We start from the raw sequence: 21,390 nt of genomic DNA, 5'->3' as shown, positions 1-21,390 counted from the left end.
TGCCCCTCTTCAAGTGCCGAGCCGAGTGCGCAAGTCTTGCGTGCCGGACTTGGTGAACTCGGGCCGACCGTGACCGCCGACGTGAAAGTGGACGATGCCGGGCGAGTAGGAGAGGTCGCTCATGCGCTCGAAGCCGCGGACGACGAGGACCCAGACCCCGACGAGGCGCGTCATCTCGTACATGGCCTCGTCGACGACGGCCTTGGTCATGCCGCGCCGCCACTTGTCCATGGTGAACTTGCACCGCACGACGCCCTGCAGGTTGCGATAGAGGATCATGACGGCGTTGACGGCGATGACGGCGGCCGAGACCTCTTTCTGGTTGGTGTGGTGCTTGATCTCGGCCGTTGCCCGCGTAATCATGCCGTCGACTGTTTCGCCGCCACATGATGCATCAGCCGCCGGCCCATCTATCGGCCCGGGTTTCCCTTGCTCGCATTGGCGCGGGGAGAGGGAAGGCGCAAGGGACAAGGGAGGAAAGAGAGATGGGGGGATGGAGCAATGGAGAGGAAGGAGCAACGGAGAAAGGAGCAACGGAGAGGAAAGAGCAACGACGCAGGGCAACGCACCAGCGCGAGTGATCTGCTGCACCATGGCCTGCTGCTGGGCGGGATCCTCGGCCTTTTCCATGCTCGAATAAATGTTCCAGAAGACGTCCACGACGGCAAAGACGGTGCCGATGCCGTCAATCACCTCACCGTATTCGTTCACGAGGCTCTTCACCTCGGCCGCGATGGGCTCCATCACCTTGCATTTCTCCATGGCCGTCGCTCCCTCGATGATGGTCTCGCTGAGCGTCTTGTCGTCGTCCGACATGGTCACCGGAACATGCGCCAGCAGGTAGCCGCTCGTGGGATGCTGTCTCGACGTTTGCGTGCTCGGTTCAAGGCGAAAGCCGAATGGGGACCGAGTTGTGCTCATGGTGGATGACTTGGTGGCAGGATGTCGGGTTAGCAGTCTCATCCGAATGCTGCTGTACTCTATATACCTTTTCCTTCCACGCTCTCGGCGACCCTCCAAGTGGCCGATGAACGGCAGATGCAGTTCCAATACACTCAAGTTCGAGCATGAATTGCTGCCGACGCCATCATTCCTGACTCCGGCATGGCCTTGCTATCGAGACGTAACCTCCGTGGCGCAACGCTGACGCCTACTTTGCAAGAAAATAGGGTTCCTTCCGTTAGTGCACGGTTATCATAACCTCACCCTGGTTCGGCCATGGCATGGTTGAGAGATCGGAGCACAGTTTGATGGCGGCGTGGATTGACGACGTTCAGACAGTTGCGCTCCGGAAAGGTCACCATCGAACCCTGCAGACGACGTCATCAAACCGCTGAGCAACAAGCTCCATCTGAATTCAACGCTAGGTGGCGTCTGTCAAGCGAGACAAGAAAGACCGGCTTGCCAACGAACCAGCCTACGCTGGCGGCTCCATCATTTCGACATCAGCGGGCAGTCTGACAGTAAAAGAAGCGTCGAACAATTGCCGAGTTGTCATCGAGCCAAGCGCAAGCCATGAGGGGCACATGCACATGCAAGTTGCGTAGGTGCATTGTTCATTGTCAACGACAAGGCCCTTGTCGGGACAGGCTTGGGAGTTTGGCACAAGGTATCGGCATTGTGGAAACGACGGATCCGCAGGCGGCATCGACATGCTGGGAAATTCCCACCCCAAAGTCGGCTACTTGGGAGGTTGCACAACGTTGACAAATGGTTGTCGTAGCTAGATGCACCACCTGGACTCGTAAACTACTAGGGTTGGATTTCGTACCAAATCCGAGAATGCGACGAATGGTCCTCCTCGTTGGCACCCTCACACAGACATTTTACTACGTACTTGCATACATACATGTACATTACGAGCATGAACACAAGCGTCTGTTGACCATTATTAGCCCCCTTTTCTCTTTATTTCCACCTCCCATTGGGTACCACAACGCATATCTTTCACTAGCAAGTTGGCTTACCCTGTATCAAATCACCTCCTCGCCACGGCTCAAGTGGCTGTGCATAGCCCTCTGTGCCCTCGTCCGTCTTCTGAATGCCTTTAGAAAGCCGAAATCGAAACCCTTTCAAGGCCCGGACGTTGAGCGGCAGCGAGCTCATATTCTCGTGGTATTATTGAAGCGCATGCGCCCTTCCCTCGGGCGCGAGCTTGTCGAAGATGCCGATGGGCGGGCGGTCCGTACAAGGCACCAAGAACAAAGACGCCGCAGGTTTGGCACTAGACTGTGCTGCTCGACCTACGGCCCGTCGACTCGTCTTGAATGCCACAGTATTCAAAGCTGTACTCCCTACCGTAGACCCTTGCTCGGTCCTGTGCTGGACACACTCCAATGTAGGCATCTCGTCGAGACGTCATATCGAGTACATACTCGGCATACTCCTTGCGCAGGGGTGGAGCTTACTCGCACTCATAAGCTGCAGTTGTCCTCCTTTGCTTCCTTGTCACCGATGGAGACATCAAGCTCTACCCGCAGATTCCCGCAGTGGCATGAGAGGATATGGGGGCCTGGTAGTTCCGAACTCGCAGGCTCTTGTCTACATCCTTTGTCGATTGTTTCGAGAGTGGTGTTGCCCGACCTTTGATATTGTTTGTTGACGTCGTGTTGTATGTGGTATTCATGCTCTGCTTACTTCATTTGAAATGGATTGATGCCTTGGAAAGATCGAGCATTGACAATTGCTTGACCACGCGTTGGTCCAACCGGATGCAAGCCGAGCACGCCAGTACCACCGTGCCGCAGAACTGGCACCAGTCAGCATCGCGGTTGCGAGAGGTACCGAGATGGATGGCTCTGCACCTCGGTCGAAAATACCTTGGATGCATAGTCCTTTAGACAACCATCACCTCGAATAAGCTTGAACCCATCCTCGACGAGTGTGATCCAAAGGTACCCCTTGATGATGCAGAGACCACAAGTACAGTACACGCCGCAGACAACGAAATATCGCCCGGCAGCAACAGCTCAGGGCGATATAGGCGGCAATGGCAATTGCCGCGGCGTGTAAGTAGTTGCTCGCTCCAATTTTACAGTAAAGGGGAGGAGAAAAATGACCGCAAGTCTGGTGAAATTGCCGGCATGCCCTCTACGAAGCAGTTACGTCGGTACACGTGGCAGCGAGTGAGCTGATCTTGACGCAGCCTGCTCTGTCGGCAAGCAACCGTCGTCGGCTGCACTCTGGGGGCCATGCGGACGTCAATACGTCAACCCTCAGTGGGAGCGTCGCGTAAAGGCACCTGCAACGGGATCCAAGTCCGGATTGTTGGCTGACCACTTCCACGCCCAATGTAGGCGGACGCTCGTCGGAGTACGGAGTAGATGCCTAGCAGTTGCCAACAACAGCCACAACGAGAACACCAAACGGTCGTGTCTGATCCGTCTGACGATGGCTGAATCAGTAGCATGCATTCCCTACCGAGCGGAACCCCTGCTGCAATAGGTAGGCTGCTAGGACCACGTGCGAGCCATGAAGAAGAAGAAACAAGAAACAAGAACGGGCCGGGCGGGCATGAGACGGCAGCAAGGCGGTCCCGACAGGACCAAGGAAGCCTCATGCCGGGCGCGTCCGGATGCATGTGCCTCGCGTTCTCAGCCTGCCGACAGGCCCACTGGCCACGGTGCCGTAGGTGTTCCGCTACATGCACGCGTCGAGGTGTACTCTGAACGCAAGCATGCGAGACAGCATGCATGCATGCAAGTGTAGTCCGTGGTCCGTACTTGTTCGCACTGCAAGAAGTAGTCACAAGTTGCAGAGACATGCCACTGATGCTCTCTGGTGGTAATACCTGCAAGTCGGTCACGTACGTGAATGTAATGTACGTGTGCAGTAGGTCCTCGGCACGTACGTAGTGCTGTACAGTGCATACTCACTTGCTCCCTCTTGAAATGGACGTCAGACACGTGAGCAGGCGAAGCCGAAGTGACAAGACAACAACCACCGTCGGGTCATCTGGGTCTCTGTCCATTCCGAGGCTGCTTCCCCCCCCTCGGCCCCGAGCCGGATACGAGCCGTGAGGCGGGAAGAACAACAACTCCTTGGAAAGGTATTATAGCCCGGAGATGCGGGTGCGCGGAAGACGCGTCCATGTTGATGTACTCCGTATATCAGTCGATGAATGTAACCCACTAGGCTGTAGGAGGCTGATGGCGGACAAACGTCGTCGCCTTCGTCCCGCAAGCGCCGCTGGACACGGCATGGACAGGGACGGGTCTGTGGCACACGAATGACGCGAGCAAGATGGCTCTGCTTCGCGCGACTTTTGGTGCGTCTTGCGTCGTCCGTCATACGGTCATCTCGGCACCTTGGCTCGAACTGGGCCAGATTTGTTGGCTATGCAAGCAAAGGAAGATAAGGGAAGAGGATGAAGATATTCCATCGGATGGGTGGGTGGGTGGATGGACGGAGTATCCACTTCGAGATTCGCATGTGACGGTGGCCAGTGCCCGTACCACGGTGGGTCGAAGGGCCTGTCACTGGAGGCGTTGACGGCCAGCCCAAGTACAGTACTTGGGTAGGCCTGCCTCAGGACGATCGTCCCCTGCGTCGCAAGTACAGCACAGTACAGGTACTTGCAAGTACGAGTACGGAGCACAAGTATGCTCATCACTCTTAGCCTAACGAGAACCGGAAACTTGTACATGCATGTACTGTACTCGTCGGGTACGGATTCGAATGGCCTTTATGTGCACGCAGGTATTGATACGCCCCCAAGCGGTACGGAGCTCTGCTTCTTCGGGTAGTCAGGTACACGTGTGGGCGTGCCGAGTACATGCAAGTACATGGACGCACATACAGTGCGCTGCACGTACAGAGTACTTGCATGTACAGGAAAGTGTTCAATGGCAGGTGCTTGAGGTGCTTGCACCGGGTGGCAATAAGATGCCGTACGCCGTTCGCACTTGACAATGTAAGTAAGTATTCCTGTTACTTGCACATGTATGTATACATGCAAGTAAGTGTAGGGTCACTTGCCATGCTCCGTACTTGTACCTGCCGTATTATGATTACAACGACTTACTGTACATGTTCCGAAGAGGGGGAGGCATCCTTCCTTCTTGTTCCTCGCTGTTGGGATTCACGCCGAGGACAAGGCAAGCACAATCGATGGACATGGACAGAGTACCGTGCGGCGAAAGTGGCCGCGCACATGATTGTACAGCATAGTTGTAAGTATTCCTCGCAGGAGCCCGTAATACACCACACCATACCGTGCCGCTTGAAAACCACGAGCTCCGAGGAGGGTGGCGATGGCCAAGTCGAAATACTCGGCTGCAACGCTCGTGAAGCGATTCGACCGTCCGGGCCCTTTTGCGGGTGGCTGCTTACTGCATGCACCGATCGACGAGGACGAGCAGGCAGGCAAGCAAGTACAGTACTTGCTCGTACAGTACATGCACAGCACCGTACAGTACATGTGCACGAACAAGAAGGAAAAAGACGGGCGTGCCATTACGGTGCGCACCGTCCGGCGACGACAACGGAGCACCGTCGTCGAATTGTCCTCGTCCTCGTCGAATCTCACACAGTACTTTGCACTCGCACGCCAGGGCAGGGATCCCACCGGACTTTTGCCTCTTGTCCACTCCCGAGCCAACATTCGGACAGGCATGCAGGGCGCACTCAGGACGGAAGCCGACAATGCAACCCGCACGTCGTCCAGTTGCCGGATGGCCCTGCGGGCGATGGCCTCATGGCCACCTGCGCACACGCACACCTAGGCACGCACGAGAGGTTGATTTCGTACGAGACGCCGAACTGCGCAGTCCGGTGCTCGATCCGAGAATGACGACGGACGGACGGAGGCGAGGAAGAGCGAGCGACATCGTGCCGCCCGCGGCATGGCGAATGATGACGATGCAACGACGCGGCAACCCGGCCCGCGGCTCGCCGCTCGCTGCTCACTGCTTACTTGCTCGACGACTCCTGGCTCCGGCTGACGCCACGGCTTCATCGACGCCGCCACCATGACGGCCAGCAGGAGGCACGAGGGGGGGGGGAATGGTACGGTGTCGAGGACGGCGGAGGGGGGGGGAGCGGGGGTGGTGCCGGATTCCACCACGCCGCAGGACGGGCAGAGTCATGACGATGGCGGCTGCGGGCGGACGAAGCAGCACCTGTTTCGTGAACCTTGCAGCATGCGAGAGGGTGGAAAGGGGGGACGGACGGTGGCGAGGTCGTCGGTCACGAATCACCATGGAAGGCGGCCGGAAGCAAAAGATGTTGATTTGCCTGCTCGGCCGCGTGCGATAAGAACCCCCCTTCCCCGTCGGGTACGAGAAGAGAAGATGCGGTGCCAGCATGCCCAAGCACAGGTGGCTTCCGAATTGTTGTGCTGCATCGCCGCATTGTTTCGGATGATGGATGGCACGCCACGCAGCTGCGCGCCCACGCAACCAGGCACCGAATCAAAGCGGCTGGCAGGTACATGTACGTGTACGGCGCCCGGAGCGCGGGACCGGTACACGGCGGTATGCGGCAGGTACAGTGCGTGTACCTTCCGGTTGCTTACCGCCTCGAGCTGGACATGGCCGCGCAGGTACCGCTAGCACATGTACTTGCGAGCACGCCTTTGGGCGCGTACATGTACAGGTAGGTAGGTAGGTGCAGGTACTGTACTGTACTTACTCCGTACTCCATACAGTATTACTTGTAATTACATGTGCGACATCTCTCTCCCTTTCCCCCACCGCACGCAAACATGACACAGCGCACCGACATCTGCTTGCTTTGTCTGCCACGAGTTTGGCTGCGCGCAGCAGCTTTCCCGTCCACAAGCACCCCATCCGACGACCTGCCGCCGACGACACAGCCGTGGCCCGGGGCACTGGCCAGATTGGAACGACGCCTGTCAGGCCACGGCCAGCCAATGCGACAAGTTGCGGCCGTGGGTGTGGCACACCGACCGGAAGCCCATGTCCCTCCCAGGCCGCAGAAGGAGGGTTTTATTTTTTTTTTCTCGTCCCTCGGTACATGTCGCACTCTGGCAGGTATGCAGGTGTGGTGTACGGAACACTGGACACCTACCAGCATGAGCACCTGCTTGTCCTGCTGTATTATGCAGCACGGAGCATTACGTGTACGCATGCATCGCGTACAGTACACATGCTTGCACGTGCGGACACTGCGGAAGCCACCTGGTACACTTGGGTGGAAGCAGGTGCACAACATGCTAATCAGTACTCCGTAAAAGTACGGATACTTGTACATGCATCCATGGCAGGTACCAGGCATTTGGTGGGCGCGTTGGCATGGGCGAAAAATCCAGGACCTTGAGCAGGTGTGCTCATGTGGCACGCTGGGTGCTATTACTGTGCTGTAGCGTACAGTACTACTAGTAGGTAGTTGTACTAGTTGCAAGTGTGGTTGTACGTCTACGGAGTACAGTACTTGCACTTGCATGCAAGTACAACTGCTCCGTACTGTAATTACTTGCATGTACTTGCTCCGTACATGGGCATGTACTTGGCACCACTAACGGCAGATGCGGCATGGCCCACCAGGACGTCACTAGTCCGAACCCGTGCTTGTGGCGGCTGGGTCGAATGGCGAGCAATCAATCTTCACATGCCAGGAACCGGACATGCGCCGCAGCTGGTCCGTAGCACAGTGCATGTGCAACGGTGCTGGGAGTCGGTCGCTCCGCCGCGGCCGGTGGGTACTGGGCGGCCAGTTTGTCGGCAGGCAGCTGGTGGAGGAGGGAGGAGAGCTCCGGTGGAGAGGAGCTCCGGTGGGTAGGGTGGTGGGAACCAGCCGTCGATGACAACAGGGTCGGGCGACGGGGCTTGCTGCGTCCTGAGCCCACGACAGGGGCAAGAGGGGCCTGTCACTGTCGGCCCCCGCCCTGGACGTGCATGCCCTTGCCGTACTGTGCAGTGCATGCAAATGAACGGGTGCACGCCTGCTTACTTACATCTACAGTAAGTACTGTGCACCTAGCAGTCAGAACACGTGCAAGAGCGCCGGTGTCGTCCGTAGGCGGCAATTCGGAGCACAGCACGCTTGATTTGGACGCCAGCACTTGCGCATGCGTACGAGTACAAGCGCGCAAGTACAGCGCATGCCCGTCTGCGTACCAGGGTACTTGCACCCGCAGAACGATACCGGCGGCGCATGCGGGCACACGCACCCATCGCATGTACAAGTACAGTCGTCGAGGGTGGGTGTACTTTCCGTCCGCGGCCCATGTACTTGCCGCACTTGTACACGCACCGGTGCCTCTGAGCAGAGATACAGTACTGTACCTAGGCTCAAGCGCACCTGCAAGTACTTGTATATGTACCTGTACTTGCGTGTGAGAGTGCTGTACGTACATGTTCGAGTACTGTAAGTATGTACGTACATGTACTAATTACTTGCACGACGTACATGTACTTACTTGCCTCCTATCAACCCTGCCGTTATCCTCCGTCCGTTGTCCACGAACAAGGGCTAAGAAGGCGGGCGCCTCGAGCCCAGAAAGACGAGCGAGCGCTCCGCGGCACTCGGTGCTCCTCCGTTCCCTTTCAGTACCCAGGCACGTACTTGTATGTAAGTAAGTAGTAGGTACTCAAGTACTTGCATGCACGGAGTACTTGCTTGTACAGTACTTGCCATGGAATACCGCACCGCTAGTGCCTGGTCGCGGCATCTTGGGCTGCGAGCAGGTACCGACTTTCACATGCCATGCTCGCGGCGAGCACAGGCCAGGGCCACGGCCAGCGGCGATTCGTATTGGCCTGCCACTCGCTGGCTGGCTCGCTGCGTCCTTGGTTCTATAAGTATCTCGACGACGACTTTCCCCTGCTCTCGCCTCCGTGTGGCGTCCCAGATTCCGTCCTCGTCGTCTTTAGCCTTCCTCCCGACGCACGCTCCCACACCGACCGATCCCCGTCTCTCCCTCCATCCGTCCATCCATCCCATCTCTTCCCATCCGTCCATCCATCTCCCGTCTCCCCCTCCTCTTCCTCATCCCCGAGCTCTCCCCTTCTCTCCAGCCCAGCCGTCACCTCTCCCTCGCCTGACAGCGCCCGCCTCCCGAAGCAAAGAAAGTCGTCTGCTCCGCTCGTCCTGTCGACCGTCGTCGCTTCTCGTTGCACCACCGCACCAACCACGCTCCGCACCCCTCGTCCGCATCGCCTCGCAGCCGCTCTCGCGCAATGGCGGTCCCTCAGGTCAACGGTGACGTGGCGAGCCCCGTTCACAACTCGGCCTTTCTCCAGGTACGTGCATCGTCCAGCGCCGGCGGCGGGCGAAAGGTGCCTTTGGCTGACGCTCGCTCGACCGGCAGCACATCCTCAACTACCCCCTCATCAGCGACGGCATCACGACCGTCACGGCCAACGAGTACGCCCAGCGGTCCTTGAAGCTCGGCGACTCGGCCTACCAGACCTTTGCCCGCCCCGTCCTCCCCTACTTCGCCAAACCCTACGGCTTCATCTCGCCCTACGTGCAGCGCGCCGACTCCATCGGCGACAAGACGCTTGACCGCATCGACGAGCGCTTCCCCATCGTCATGAAGCCGACGAGCGAGCTCTACAGCGACACGTGCAGCCTCCTGCTGCTGCCCTACAGCAAGTCGATCGAGGGCCGCGACCGCGTCTTCCAGATCTACTCGTCCGAGGTGAAGAAGAACGAGCAGCAGGGCCTCGTCGGCCAGGGCAAGGCGGCCGTCTCGACGGCCTTTGTCGTCAGCACCGAGACGCTCTCGTGGCTCAGCAGCTTCCTCTCGGCCAAGAAGGCCGAGGCGAACAAGCTGGTGAGCGAGAAGGTGCAGCAGTAGGCGAGAAAAAGCGACCGGGCCGATCGGATCACCTTTTCCCGTCCCGACTCGCCGCGGGAGACGGGGGGGCGCGCGCGTGGACGGTGCGACGACGACGACGACGACGACGACGATGACCCGTCCGAGCCCCCCCGACCTACCCTCTCCCGCGCCGCCGTCGGGCTTCTTTGTTTGACGAACCACCGTCGTCACCTTTTTTTTTTTCCCTTTCTCCTCTGGCGTTCTCGTTGCGCACCCGCCACGACACGGCTCTTGCTCCGAGGGTGGAGCGGATGGTGGGCTGAAGATTTCACACCGTCGGTCTGTCGGCCATGTTTGTTTTTCGCATTCAATGATATTGTCTCGTGTATCTATCGCCTTTCCCCAGCCATGTCTCTTTTTCCCCACCCTTCTCTCTCCCCTCCGCCGTCGGATGACGTGACTCCTTTGGCACCGCCGCCGCGAAGGAGGTGCCTCTTTCGTGGCTGAAAGTCACCTGCCTATTGGGACGCAGCGCTGGAGACGCCCGAGGAATTGTCGGTGTCGGACTCTCTGCGTGGACCGAGCCGACCCCACCTTGATGACAACCAGTACGGAAGCGAAATGTAATAGAATTAAGTCCCGTCGTCCCAGGCCCCGACTTTGCATGCGGACGGTGAAGGGAGGGAGAGGGCCGACGAGAGGGGCCGGCAGTGACGGGCCGGAGCCTCCCGGAAGCCTCGAGCGTCGAGCTTCGGCGTCGCGAGACGGCTTTTTGTTGGAAGCAAACCGAGCACCCGCCCGCCGCAGCCGATGCCGACGTCGAGGTATTTCGACGCTTGAAAAGGCCGGCGGGCAGCATCGTCGTCGATGTGAGGCTGGCCCGTAGGCCGTCCGTGAGCACGGGTCGTTGGTTGCCGTCGATGACTTTGTTCGTCTGGTGTGGGGGTCCTCGGCCCCGCTGGAGGCGACGATGATTACGAAGGAGCTCGTAATGTTGCGTGCAGTACGGAGTCCATGCGGCGCCGTACGGGGGTGCTCTGTGCAGTAATATCACCACTCCGTACGGAGTACTCCATACATGTACTTGCATAAGTACACCTAACTAGCACTTTGCTGTATATTACTGTACTTGTTACCTAAAAGCTCACCGTACCTGTACGTACGGAAGTAAGTCTCCCTACGGTACTACTGTGTGTACTTACTTGCACACCTACGGAGTAATTACAGTGCAAGTTCTTACACGGGCGAGCATGCTTATGAGTGCGTTAGTAATGGAGCCAAAGTGTACATGTGCCATGTACTTGCCTATTCTGGAGGCGGCTTCTGGACAGGAATGCCAACGATAACAAATCATCACGTGACGCTACCGGAACTTTGCTGCCAGTGACAAACTGACAGACTGCCGACGTGGGGACGTGGTACTGTCAGGGTACCTGTTTGCAACTACACACCAGAACACCTATCTCGTCTTCCCAACAAACCACAGCAGGTACTAATACATAGATACGCCGACTTGCTACCGTAGACTTGCTATCGCGATCACGCTCCACTCAACAGGTACACGCAGCTGGATGGATGCCACGAACACATGCAAGGCATTGCTTCCATCGTCATTGGCATGCTGTCTGTTATCTCAAACAAGCTCGGTTGATTTGTGACTGTGCACAACAACAATGACTGTGGGGATAATCGAGCATGATGTACCGAGTACAAGCAGGTGTGCCCTTTGTCATGATTACATGTGCAGCACACACAGAGTAAGTACTTGGGTATTAATTACTACTGTACGGAGTCAACGGGTATGCGGTGCTTGGTACTTGTCCTCTCAGTGTACATGTACTTGTGGCGTGCTCCCAGTACGCCGCAAGCACCATGTCCAGTACAAGTACTGTATAACATACAAGCAGTTGCACTGTTAGTACATCAAGTACTTACCTGTACTGTACCTGTAGGTACAGTAAGTACAGTACAGTAGCCACGAGTACAAGTACATGTACAGCTACCTGCGTCCAGGACCGATGCCAGGTGGGGCGTGTGGGGTTCGACGATCGATCTCCCGCCCCCGTTGACTGATTCCTAAGCATCACTAATGGCTGACGTACCTGCTGCGACTACTTGACGCAGCCGATGCCCTCCCCAACGCCATGGCAGATAAAAACCTGCCTCGTTCTTCCGCCGACTTCTGGCACCTCCTACCATGTGCCGCAGCAACGCCGACGTCGTCTATAAATCACCCTCGAGCCTCCCCCGTCCTCGATGAAGCGTGTTTCCAATTACACACTCGCCATCCTCGCTGCATTGGCCTCGGTGCTCCTCTTCTTCCTCGACATCTCCGCCATAGCAGACGCTCTCATCAACAGCGACATCAGACGGAAAGCAGGTGCAAACCAGCCCACGACGCAGCTTCGAGGCCTCCTGCCGAAGAACCAGTATCCCCAAGAACCCAATCCCGTTGCCGAAATGGCTGTTGCCCAGCGCGCCATCCGCAAGGTCTTCCTCGCCATCGAGCAGGCCGAGGGCGCCGGCGCTCGCGTCCGTCGATCCATCGGCACCCACAACCTCCGCAACTTCTCCCCCTTCCTCATGCTCGACCACTTTTCCATCAAGCCCGGCGCTGGATTCCCCGACCAGTATGTTGTACCCTTCCCCGCCCTCGGTCGCTGATATAATTGAATTGTTGCTGACGAGGCGAAAAAACAGCCCCCATAGAGGCCAGGAGACCATCACCTACCTCCTCGAGGGGGGCGTCGACCACGAAGACTTTGCCGGCAATCGCGGCTCCCTCAGCGCCGGCGACCTGCAGTTCATGACGGCCGGCCGCGGCATCGTCCACGCCGAGATGCCGCGCCAGAACCCGGACGGCAGCCCCAACGTCGGCCTTCAGCTCTGGGTGGACCTGCCAAAGGACCTCAAGGCGTGCGAGCCCCGCTACCGCGACCTTCGCGCCGCCGAAATCCCCTCGGTCGACGTCGACGACGCCAAGGCCACCATCAAGGTCATCTCGGGCCAGAGCCACGGGGTCGACTCGGTCAAGGAGCTCGCCTACACGCCCGTCTGGATTCTCGACATTGTCCTGCGGCCGGGCGCCAAGGTCACGCAGCCGCTGCCCAAGGGCTGGAACGCCTTCTCGTACGTGCTCGAGGGGGACGCCTTTTTTGGCGAGGGGGACGCGAGGACCAAGGTCGAGCAGTACCACAACGCCGTCTTCAACCAGGCCGGCGACGTCGTCCACGTCGAGTCGGACCCGGCCGCCCAAGGCTCGACCCGGCTCGTCATCGTCGCCGGCACCCCGCTCGACCAGGAGGTGGTCCAGTACGGCCCGTTCGTCCTCGACTCCAAGGAAGCCGTCTACCAGGCCATTGCCGACTACCAGTCCTACTCCAACGGGTTCGAGCGCGCCAAGGATTGGGAGAGCGAGATTGGCAAGTCCATGGTGCATTGATTGCTTGCTCGCGTTCATGTCTTGTCATTTTCGTCGTCGCATCGTCACTGGCCATGTCGACGTGCCGATCGTCGCTCATGTATTTGGCCTCGCAACGGGACGAGGACAGTTGGATGGATACATGCCAGGCAGGCATCAGGCAGTTTGAAGAACCGAAAATGCCCCATCTGGTCCTTGGGTGTGTACAAGCTTTGTATATATTTTGCGATGAACAAGTAAAATTCGAAATGCATCTCTCTTTCTCTCGCCGACCCTTTGCTTCGGGTGCTTCCGGTGATGCATTGGTGTCGTTGCTCCACGTCGGTAAAGGGAGGGACGACGCCGAGCCTCTCCAGCCAGTTGCTGCTGTGTTGGCCGCCTTGTTTGCCACACATGGTGCATCGCGTCAAGGTCTGTCTCGCCACACACGGCGCATCACATCGAGGTCTGCATCGAGGCCACTTTGCTGTTGTAAATATGTCTTGAATTATTCTACTATTCATCACATCGCGGTATGCATCGAGGCCGCTTTGCTGTTGTAAATACGTCTTGAATTATTACTACTATGAACTGCGAGCAACGAGAGCGAAGCAGACAGACTACCCCGTCTGGGAGTGCGGTGTGCCGAGGGGTCGGTCGAGGGAGTCCAGTCGTAGATGGCCAGAGTCCCGGCAGACGGCGCCAACCAGCGTCGCGTACAGCGCTCGCCTCGCCTCTCCCCACCCCCCTCTCGCCACCCCCCGCCTCCCGCACGCCCAGACAGTTTTCACCATGTGCATGCTGAGAAAACATGTCATGCGGCAAACCAGACTTCACTCGACGCTCACGCATTGACCGTCAGGTGCCATCAAGAGCGAGATCGAGTGAGAGAGAGAAAGTCAATTTGCCTCATTAGTCCTCCATCAACCAGACATTCCCTTGTCTTGTCCCCAAACCCTTCCATCCGCATCGCCAAAGTGCGCCCGGTCGCGTGCGGGCACGCCCTGGCCAAGTCGACGAGGTGGCGTCGGGGAATGAAGAGGCATAGACGGGTATTATATTGTATCAAACATGTGCAGCGTGAATATTAAAAGTGGATTCGACAAGCCAATTAGAGAAGCAGGGCGACGAGACCGGCAGCGGCAATGATGCCGGCCGGGGCGGCTGTCATCTGGGGTCCCTGTACGCACGTGTCAGCGGGCACTAAGATACGCCATCGAGGAAGGGGACGCAAACGTACAGCGAGACCGGAGCTCGACGACGACGACGTGGTGTCGCCCGAACCGCCCGAACCGGAAGAAGTGGTCGTGGTGGCACTGGTGCTCGAGGAAGTGGAGCTGGCGCTCGTCTCCATGGTCGTGGGCGTGCTGGCGGAGTTGGACGTCGTCTCCGAGGTCGTCTCCGAGGTCGAGGCCGAGGTCGAGGCCGAGGTCGTGGCCGCTGGTGCCGTCGACACGATGGTGCTCGTCACGACCTGGCCGTCAGAGGTAAAAACGCTGACGATCGTGGACACGGACCCGGCAGCAGCCGCATTGCCGTTGCCATTCTGCTGCGTGTTAGCACGCCGCGCACAACGACGGGGGCTTGGCTCAAGGGTAAAAACGCACATTAGCGTTGTCGCCGCTGCTTCCGTTGCTGCTGCCGCTGTTGTTGGTGCTGCCGCTGTTGTTGGTGCCGTCACTGCTTCCACTGCCACTGCTACCGTTGCTGCCGCCGCTGGTGCCGCCGCTGGTGCCGCCGCTGGTGCCGCCGTTGCTGGTGCCACTGCTGCCGTTGCTGCCGTTGCTGGTGCCGCCGCTGGTGCCGCCACTGGTACCGCCACTGGTACCACTGCTGCTGCCGCCGGAGCTGGTGCCGCTGTCGCCGCTGGTGCCGCCGCTGGTGCCGCCGGAGCTGGTGCCGCTGGTGCCGCCGCTGGTGCCGGAGCTGCCGCCGCTGGTGCCGCCGTTGGTGCCGCCGCTGGTGCCGGAGCTGCCGTCGCTGGTGCCGGAGCTGCCGCCGCTGGTGCCGGAGCTGCCGCCGCTGGTGCCGGAGCTGCCGCCGCTGGTGCCGCCGCTGGTGCCGCCGCTGGTGCCGCCGGTACCACCGCTGGTGCCGCCGCTGGTGCCGCCGCTGGTGCCACCGCTGGTACCGCCACTGGTACCGCCACTGGTACCGCCACTACTGCCGCCGCTGGTGCCGGTGCCGGTGCCGGTGCCACCGCTTCCGCCGTCGTTGATGGTCACGCCAGCACCTGCATGCATGTTAGGACCGTCGACTTCGGTGCCGAGCAAAATCAAACTCACCAGCGCAGAGCTGTGTGCCATAGGCAAGGATCTTGGCAACATCCACTCCGTCGCAGACGGCGTTGGAGCAGTCACGGATGCCGAAGATGTAATCCTTGTTGGAGCAGAGGCACTTTTGGTCGCCCTGGCTGCAACCGAGCTCCTTGGCCTTCTCGGCCGAGTTCATGTTGTTCAGACAGGTTTGCTGGCACCGCGTCAGCTCCGGCACCCAACGGCCGTCGGCGAGTCACAAGAACGTACCGCGCACGAGGCGAGGCTGGACAGATCCTGGGCAGTGGCTGCCGCTGCCAGGATGCTGATACCGACGACGATCGACTTCATCTTGACGGTAATGGGTCGAGTGGTGCGTTCAGACAAAGGCTAGGAAGCAAAGACTTAGCAAGGGTTCGCCGGGCATGCGAGTAAACGAGCGTGTGCGGTGGCGGCGAAACGAGAAAGGGGAGCGAGCGGCACGTCCGTCGAGGCCGGCGTTTTTTCTTCCTCTCACGTCGTGTGCGTGCCCGGCACCATCAGCCAACCGGCCCGATGGTGGCATGACCGTCTGTGTCCAAGGCGGCTTGCCGTGACCATGGCGCGGAAATGAGAGCCATCATGGGATCGAAGCCTCGCCGTCGGTGCCGGACACACGGCCGCAGACGCGTGAGCCGTGACGGGCGACAGCGGTGTGGTGAAACATGGCGGCCATGTGACGACGACGGCGAGACGAGACGAGGATGCCCGAGACGGTCGACGGTACGACCGAGAACACATGGGTCCCAACGAGGACGTGATGGCGATTCTCCGAGCTCGTCATCGTCGCTCCGTCTCGTCGAGCACGGTTTCCCATGGAACGGACCAGGCCGCGTCGAGACGATGGGAGGGGGGTGAAGGGGCCACGCCACGGGCACGACACACGTCCTCACAACGTCGTTTACACGGCTCGCAGCGTCGGGCAACGACAAGGGGCGGGCGTGAGGAGGGAACCAACCTGTTGACGTTCTAACCTGTTGATGTTGGGGGATCGTCCTGGATGGAACGAGGCTGACTGCTTTCTGTTGGAAAGAGGAAGAAAGTGTGTGGAGGGCGAGAGAGGGCTAAGCGGAGGAGAAAGGAGCTTTAAACTATTCGTCGCCGCGACGACAAAGGAAGCAGGAGCGGCTCGCTGCAGAAGGCGGCAACCGCAACCAGCCCGGCGCCATCAGCCACACACCAACCTTCCCCCCTCCAGCGTGGGAGGCAAGGACTGGCCAGAGGTACGTACCTCGGACTCCACCGTCTCTGCCTCTCGGTCGCTTCCTATCAGTCTCTGCCTCTCGGTCTCTGCCTCTCAGTCTTAGTCTCTCTCTCAGTCTCTGCCTCTTGCATCGTGCCTCTGCCAAGAGGGGTCGGTCTGTGGTCGGTTGTCACTCGAGCGAGGGAGTGGGTGCGCCTGCAGCTCGCGGGGCCTCCTCTCTCCCTCCCCTCCCCTATCCACTTTTGGTCTGGGTCGCTCCTCGGGCGGGCGGGCGAGACCTCCAACCGCATCCTTGCCCGGCCCATCGATCGGTCCATGTGTCTGACCCTCCGACGTAGTCGAGCTCGACACGGCCTGGGCCTCGTTCGAAGGAAGCACAGAGCTTCGGTTTGAGGTGATTCGCGTGCGCCGCAAACGCAGGCCGCACGCACACACGGACACGTGGGACACGCACGCACGCACTCGCACACGTACACGTACAGGCAGCACGGCGAATGGCTTGGCGCTCGGGTACGAGGGAGCTCCGTCGATTGCGAGCCAGACGGACGGACGAGCGAGCTCGTGTGCTGCAAGGCACGTCGGACCATGGGCGACCGCTCCACGGCAACGGCATGAGAGTTGACGACGGAGGGAGCCAGCTCGTTGATTCGGTGACGTCGACCGATCGCTGTACGGGGCTACGGAAGTGCCGGTGGGGCTGGTGCGAGGACCGGATCTAGCCGGGAGCGATGGCTGCTGGAGCGACTAAATTAGTGCGAGCACATACCCTGACTACTAGGTACCTAGGGAAATCATATGCGAACATGCACCGGTACTTGAATGCAGTACACACACCAGTACCTACAGTACATGTACAACTGCACCTACTTACATGTACATTCGTACCTACATGTACACCGGTACCTACATGTACACCGGAACCTGCATGTACATATTACACCGGTACCTGCATGTGCAGCACACCACACCGGCACCTGCGCGTGTACATGTACTGTACCTAGTCCACTACACCTCAGTACTCCTGCACTGTACGTTCACTAGGTAGCCAAGCGAGTGCTGTAAGTACTAGGTACTGTAGATACTTGCCGCATGCGAGAAAACACTGCTTGGTGCCAAGTACACCTACACGCTGCACAGGTGCCATAAACACTCGATACGAGCGCCAGTGACAGGAACCGGACTGGTCTGCGTCGGCACGCAAGTACCTGGTGGGTACCTACCATCGATACCTAGGTACAAGTATACCTACCCGTACGTAAGCACCAGATGCGTTCGGGCCCATGTACCGACCGACCAGATCCATGTACAGATCTACGGATACTCCGTACTTGGATCGAGGTACCCAACGGAAACAGTCGCCTCGCCCCGCATACGCAGAGGTCACGCAGGCAGCATCCGGGACGAAGCCATCGTCGAGGCCCGAATTCGTCCCAGGCCGCTCCTCCGCGTGACGACCAAAGCTCCCTAGCCGGCAGAGCATCGCACCGGATACATGCAAGCTTCGCTTCGACGACGGACCGAACGCATCGGGCGACACCCATGACCAGGAGACGAAACAGACGCAGCCGAGCTCGTCGGGCCTAGGTCGGGGACGACGGGGCATGGTCGGGGACGACGGGGCATCCTCGCGGCCAAGGCAAAACCATGCCCCCCGTACCCAGTGGGGAGAGGGAGGGGGAGCAGAGCGCCCGAGGGAGGGACCCTCGCGGCCGGCGATGGAGGTGGGCGAGCACATTTCGCCTGCCTCCAGAGTGTGTGATCGCCCGCCTCGAGAGATGGGGTAGGGACAGCGCAGCGCTACCGCTGTTAGCACCCTGGCTAGTCCGAGCATGGATCCGTCCGTCTCCGCGCACCTCGGTCGACACCAGACGAACCACAGCTCCATTGACGGCCGCCGCCCTCGTTTGCGCGCACGCCGACGCCGCCTGCTCCTCGGCCGTCCACGTCGATTCCGTCGCCCGCGCATTGAGTCGCCCAAGGCTGCACGGCGGTGCCCACGACAGCACCGGCGGCCGACAGCTGTGGAGGGAAATGGGAAAGAAAGAAAAAAAAAAAGGTGGCGCGGCGCTACAGTTTGGAGGGCGATGGCGCTACGGTCCACGGCCTGCCCCCGACGTGCTAGCCTGCTGCCAGAATTTCTAGCTGAAACATGCGTAGCTTTGTGGCCGTGACGTCGTGAACGTCGGCGGGGGGGCGGGGGCGCGCCCATCTGAATCCCCGCGCAGCTGGTTCCAACCCGAGACGGTCATGATCAGCTCCGTCGGACAGTTGGAGCGGCTCGAGGCTAACCCCAGATTCCCTCCCTCCCACCCTCCGGCCGCCTCGTTTCCCGCGGGGGACATTCCGGGTGACGACGATCGCTGCGACGGTGGTGACGATGGTGACGATGGTGACGATGGTGACGATGGTGACGATGGTGACGATGGTGACGATGGTGACGATGATGGCGATGGCGGTGACGATGATGGCGGCCACGACGACGATGCCGCTGATGAGGATATAGCCCGGCGAGGATGATGATGACGATGATGACGATGATGGCGATGATGACGATGGTGACGATGGCGACGATGATGACGATGGCGACGATGCTGTTGCCGCTGCGTGCGACGACGACGGCTCGTGCAATGTCTGCGGTGTGCCTTGCCTGCACCCTTTCGCGCGTGTCGACGCTGTCCGTCTCCGAGGCGATGGTCTGTCAGGCACAAGCGGTGGCAAGCTAAGCAGAAGAGCATCATCTGATGCAGAACGCCGCGGTTTCGTTGCCGGAGTCAGTGCTCTCCTCCCTCGCACCAGCCACCCGCGCCACATGGCGGCCAAACTCTTCCAAACCCTTTCCCCAACTTTCCAACTTTCCACAACCTTGCCCCCAACCTTCCCACGCTTCCCCCCGGCCTTTGAGCTATTGCGGCCTGCGGGCCCAGCGTGACAGAGGTGAATCACCGTGGCGCCGTGGCCGACCACCTGCCCCGCCGGCCCCTTGCAGGCGAACGGAGCCTTGGCCGCTGAAGCTGGCCCCTCGAGCCCGAGGTCTCGTCCCAGCTCGGCTCGCCCCCCGCGGCCAAGGGGCGCTGACGGGACGACAGCTCGCCGCTCGATGACGGTCGACCACCTGAGGCTCGAGTCCGAGCGGAAATAAGCAGCATGTCGACGGCAAGGCCGAAGACGAGAGTGATGTCCGTATCCGAGCAACAGCATCGATGACCTCGTGCCGCGCGCCGTGTCCACCCACCGCTTTGCCCGTCCGTCCTTGCCCTGACATCAGATGGATCGGAAACCCCGATCGATCGGGTTGCGTCGTCCATGCGACATCACGGCGAGTCGAGCGAGTCAAGTATGTGCACCCATCGCCATGGCCGACGCGCACTCGCTTGCGCTTGCTTGCTGGCCTGCGACGCCTACGCCTTTCCGTCCGTCTCCCTCGCAGGCCTCCTGCCCTGCCCTGCCTCGTTTCCCTCGAGGCTCGAGCCCGCGTCAGCTCAACTCGGCCGTCGCCGTCACCGCCACCGTCGAGGTCACGCGACCTTGCCGCATCGGATCGCCGTTTTCGACGAGGACCTGCCAGGCCCCCCCGGAGTGCGAGCATCTACTGGCTGGTGCACCCATGTGCCGGGGTCTGCGCCCTCGTACCGGCGGCCTGGTGCCCGCTGAACCTGTACCTGGACACCTTGGCCCACGCATCGAGAGCGATGGCCCGTCTCCAGCGCCGAGACGAGCTTCTCGCCCGAGGATGGGCTTGGCAGTCGACTGCGTACCGCCAGCAGCGCACCGTACGCGCAGGGGCAAGCTTCGATTTTGCCGTCTCCTGCCCACCGCGGCCGATGGCGTCGATGCAACCGGTGGAACAGGTATTTCAGATATCCGAACGGATAGGCACGACGCCTGAGCCGCCAGCAGACAGGTGCCGTTCTGGTAAGTACTAGGTACTAGTAAGTAATACTAGGTACCTAGGTAGGCTTCAAATCCGGCTTGTGGTGCCTACTGCTTACTTGTGTCGCACCGCACTGGACAGTACATGTGCACTGCATACGGAAGTGCAAGTACATGTACTTGAATGGTGAGTGGGGTGGCAAAAGTGTCGATTCACTTTGTAGTAGTAGCGCTACCAAAATTGAACCGTCACTTTTGTCTACTGAATGCACTTCCGTGTACTTGTACTTGGAAGGGTCCCCAGTATAATTTACATCACATTAGTACAAGTACAGTACAGAAGGTGTACAACAAGTATTACCTAAGTACCTAGCAAGCTGACAATGTAAGCCACCTCTTGAGCTTACACTAGCCCCAGCCTGCAGACACGCCAATTGTCCCTTCAGCCTGTGCCTGTGTACCTCGTGGTACCTACCGTGGCACCAGCCACCTCCTGCGAGGTACCAGGTACCTACGACTTGGCGCTTGGCAGCACGATTTCGGACCACCCGTCGCCGCAGCGATGTCCAGCGCCTTGTGCTGTGCATCTCTGCACCGCCAGGACCTGCGCTGCTGCCGACCACGGCACCCACGTACCTGTATCCCCTAGCACTGCGCTACGACCAGCATATCGTAGTGCTCGGTGCTGCCGGTATAGGTCAGCTTCCAGGGTACTCACCACTAGCACGAACCTCTAGCGCTAACCTCTAGCGCAAACGTAGGTACTTGGTGGTGGACTTGTTACGTCGTAACAGGCCGAGAGCAGGATGCCTCCAACAACAACAACCGGATACGGACCAGTATTGTTCTGTCGAGTGCGAATACGTATCTGCTGAGAAAAATAAACAACAAAATAAAC

General features: G+C 59.5%; 6 protein-coding genes across 6 annotated transcripts; 4 read left to right on the top strand and 2 right to left on the bottom strand.

Annotated features, from left to right (window-relative positions):
- Window positions 1-9: 9 nt before the first annotated feature.
- On the bottom strand, window positions 10-921 carry DCS_07187 (uncharacterized protein; the record flags this gene model as incomplete). Its single annotated transcript, XM_040804473.1, has 1 exon — window positions 10-921. The coding sequence occupies one exon, from the start codon at window positions 919-921 to the stop codon at window positions 10-12; it is 912 nt and encodes a 303-aa protein (XP_040654577.1).
- Window positions 922-9,140: 8,219 nt separating this feature from the next.
- On the top strand, window positions 9,141-9,763 carry DCS_07186 (perilipin MPL1-like protein; the record flags this gene model as incomplete). Its single annotated transcript, XM_040804472.1, has 2 exons — window positions 9,141-9,203; window positions 9,272-9,763. 2 exons carry the CDS (start codon window positions 9,141-9,143, stop codon window positions 9,761-9,763), a joined length of 555 nt encoding a protein of 184 aa, XP_040654576.1.
- A 2,217-nt stretch (window positions 9,764-11,980) lies between these two features.
- DCS_07185 (putative pirin) lies at window positions 11,981-13,166 on the top strand (the record flags this gene model as incomplete). Its single annotated transcript, XM_040804471.1, has 2 exons — window positions 11,981-12,354; window positions 12,425-13,166. The coding sequence occupies 2 exons, from the start codon at window positions 11,981-11,983 to the stop codon at window positions 13,164-13,166; spliced, it is 1,116 nt and encodes a 371-aa protein (XP_040654575.1).
- A 1,106-nt stretch (window positions 13,167-14,272) lies between these two features.
- DCS_07184 (uncharacterized protein) lies at window positions 14,273-15,773 on the top strand (the record flags this gene model as incomplete). Its single annotated transcript, XM_040804470.1, has 2 exons — window positions 14,273-15,367; window positions 15,420-15,773. The coding sequence occupies 2 exons, from the start codon at window positions 14,273-14,275 to the stop codon at window positions 15,771-15,773; spliced, it is 1,449 nt and encodes a 482-aa protein (XP_040654574.1).
- A 2,967-nt stretch (window positions 15,774-18,740) lies between these two features.
- Window positions 18,741-19,820, bottom strand: DCS_07183 (uncharacterized protein; the record flags this gene model as incomplete). The annotated part of the gene is made up of 1 exon (XM_040804469.1): window positions 18,741-19,820. One exon carries the CDS (start codon window positions 19,818-19,820, stop codon window positions 18,741-18,743), a length of 1,080 nt encoding a protein of 359 aa, XP_040654573.1.
- A 154-nt stretch (window positions 19,821-19,974) lies between these two features.
- Window positions 19,975-20,508, top strand: DCS_07182 (uncharacterized protein; the record flags this gene model as incomplete). The annotated part of the gene is made up of 1 exon (XM_040804468.1): window positions 19,975-20,508. One exon carries the CDS (start codon window positions 19,975-19,977, stop codon window positions 20,506-20,508), a length of 534 nt encoding a protein of 177 aa, XP_040654572.1.
- Window positions 20,509-21,390: the final 882 nt, after the last annotated feature.

This window comes from Drechmeria coniospora, chromosome 03 (genome assembly GCF_001625195.1).
Source record: "Drechmeria coniospora strain ARSEF 6962 chromosome 03, whole genome shotgun sequence".
In the NCBI taxonomy this organism is placed as follows: domain Eukaryota; kingdom Fungi; phylum Ascomycota; class Sordariomycetes; order Hypocreales; family Ophiocordycipitaceae; genus Drechmeria; species Drechmeria coniospora.
The sequence above is the reverse complement of the archived record's forward strand: the minus strand, read 5'-3'. Positions and strand labels throughout refer to the sequence as shown.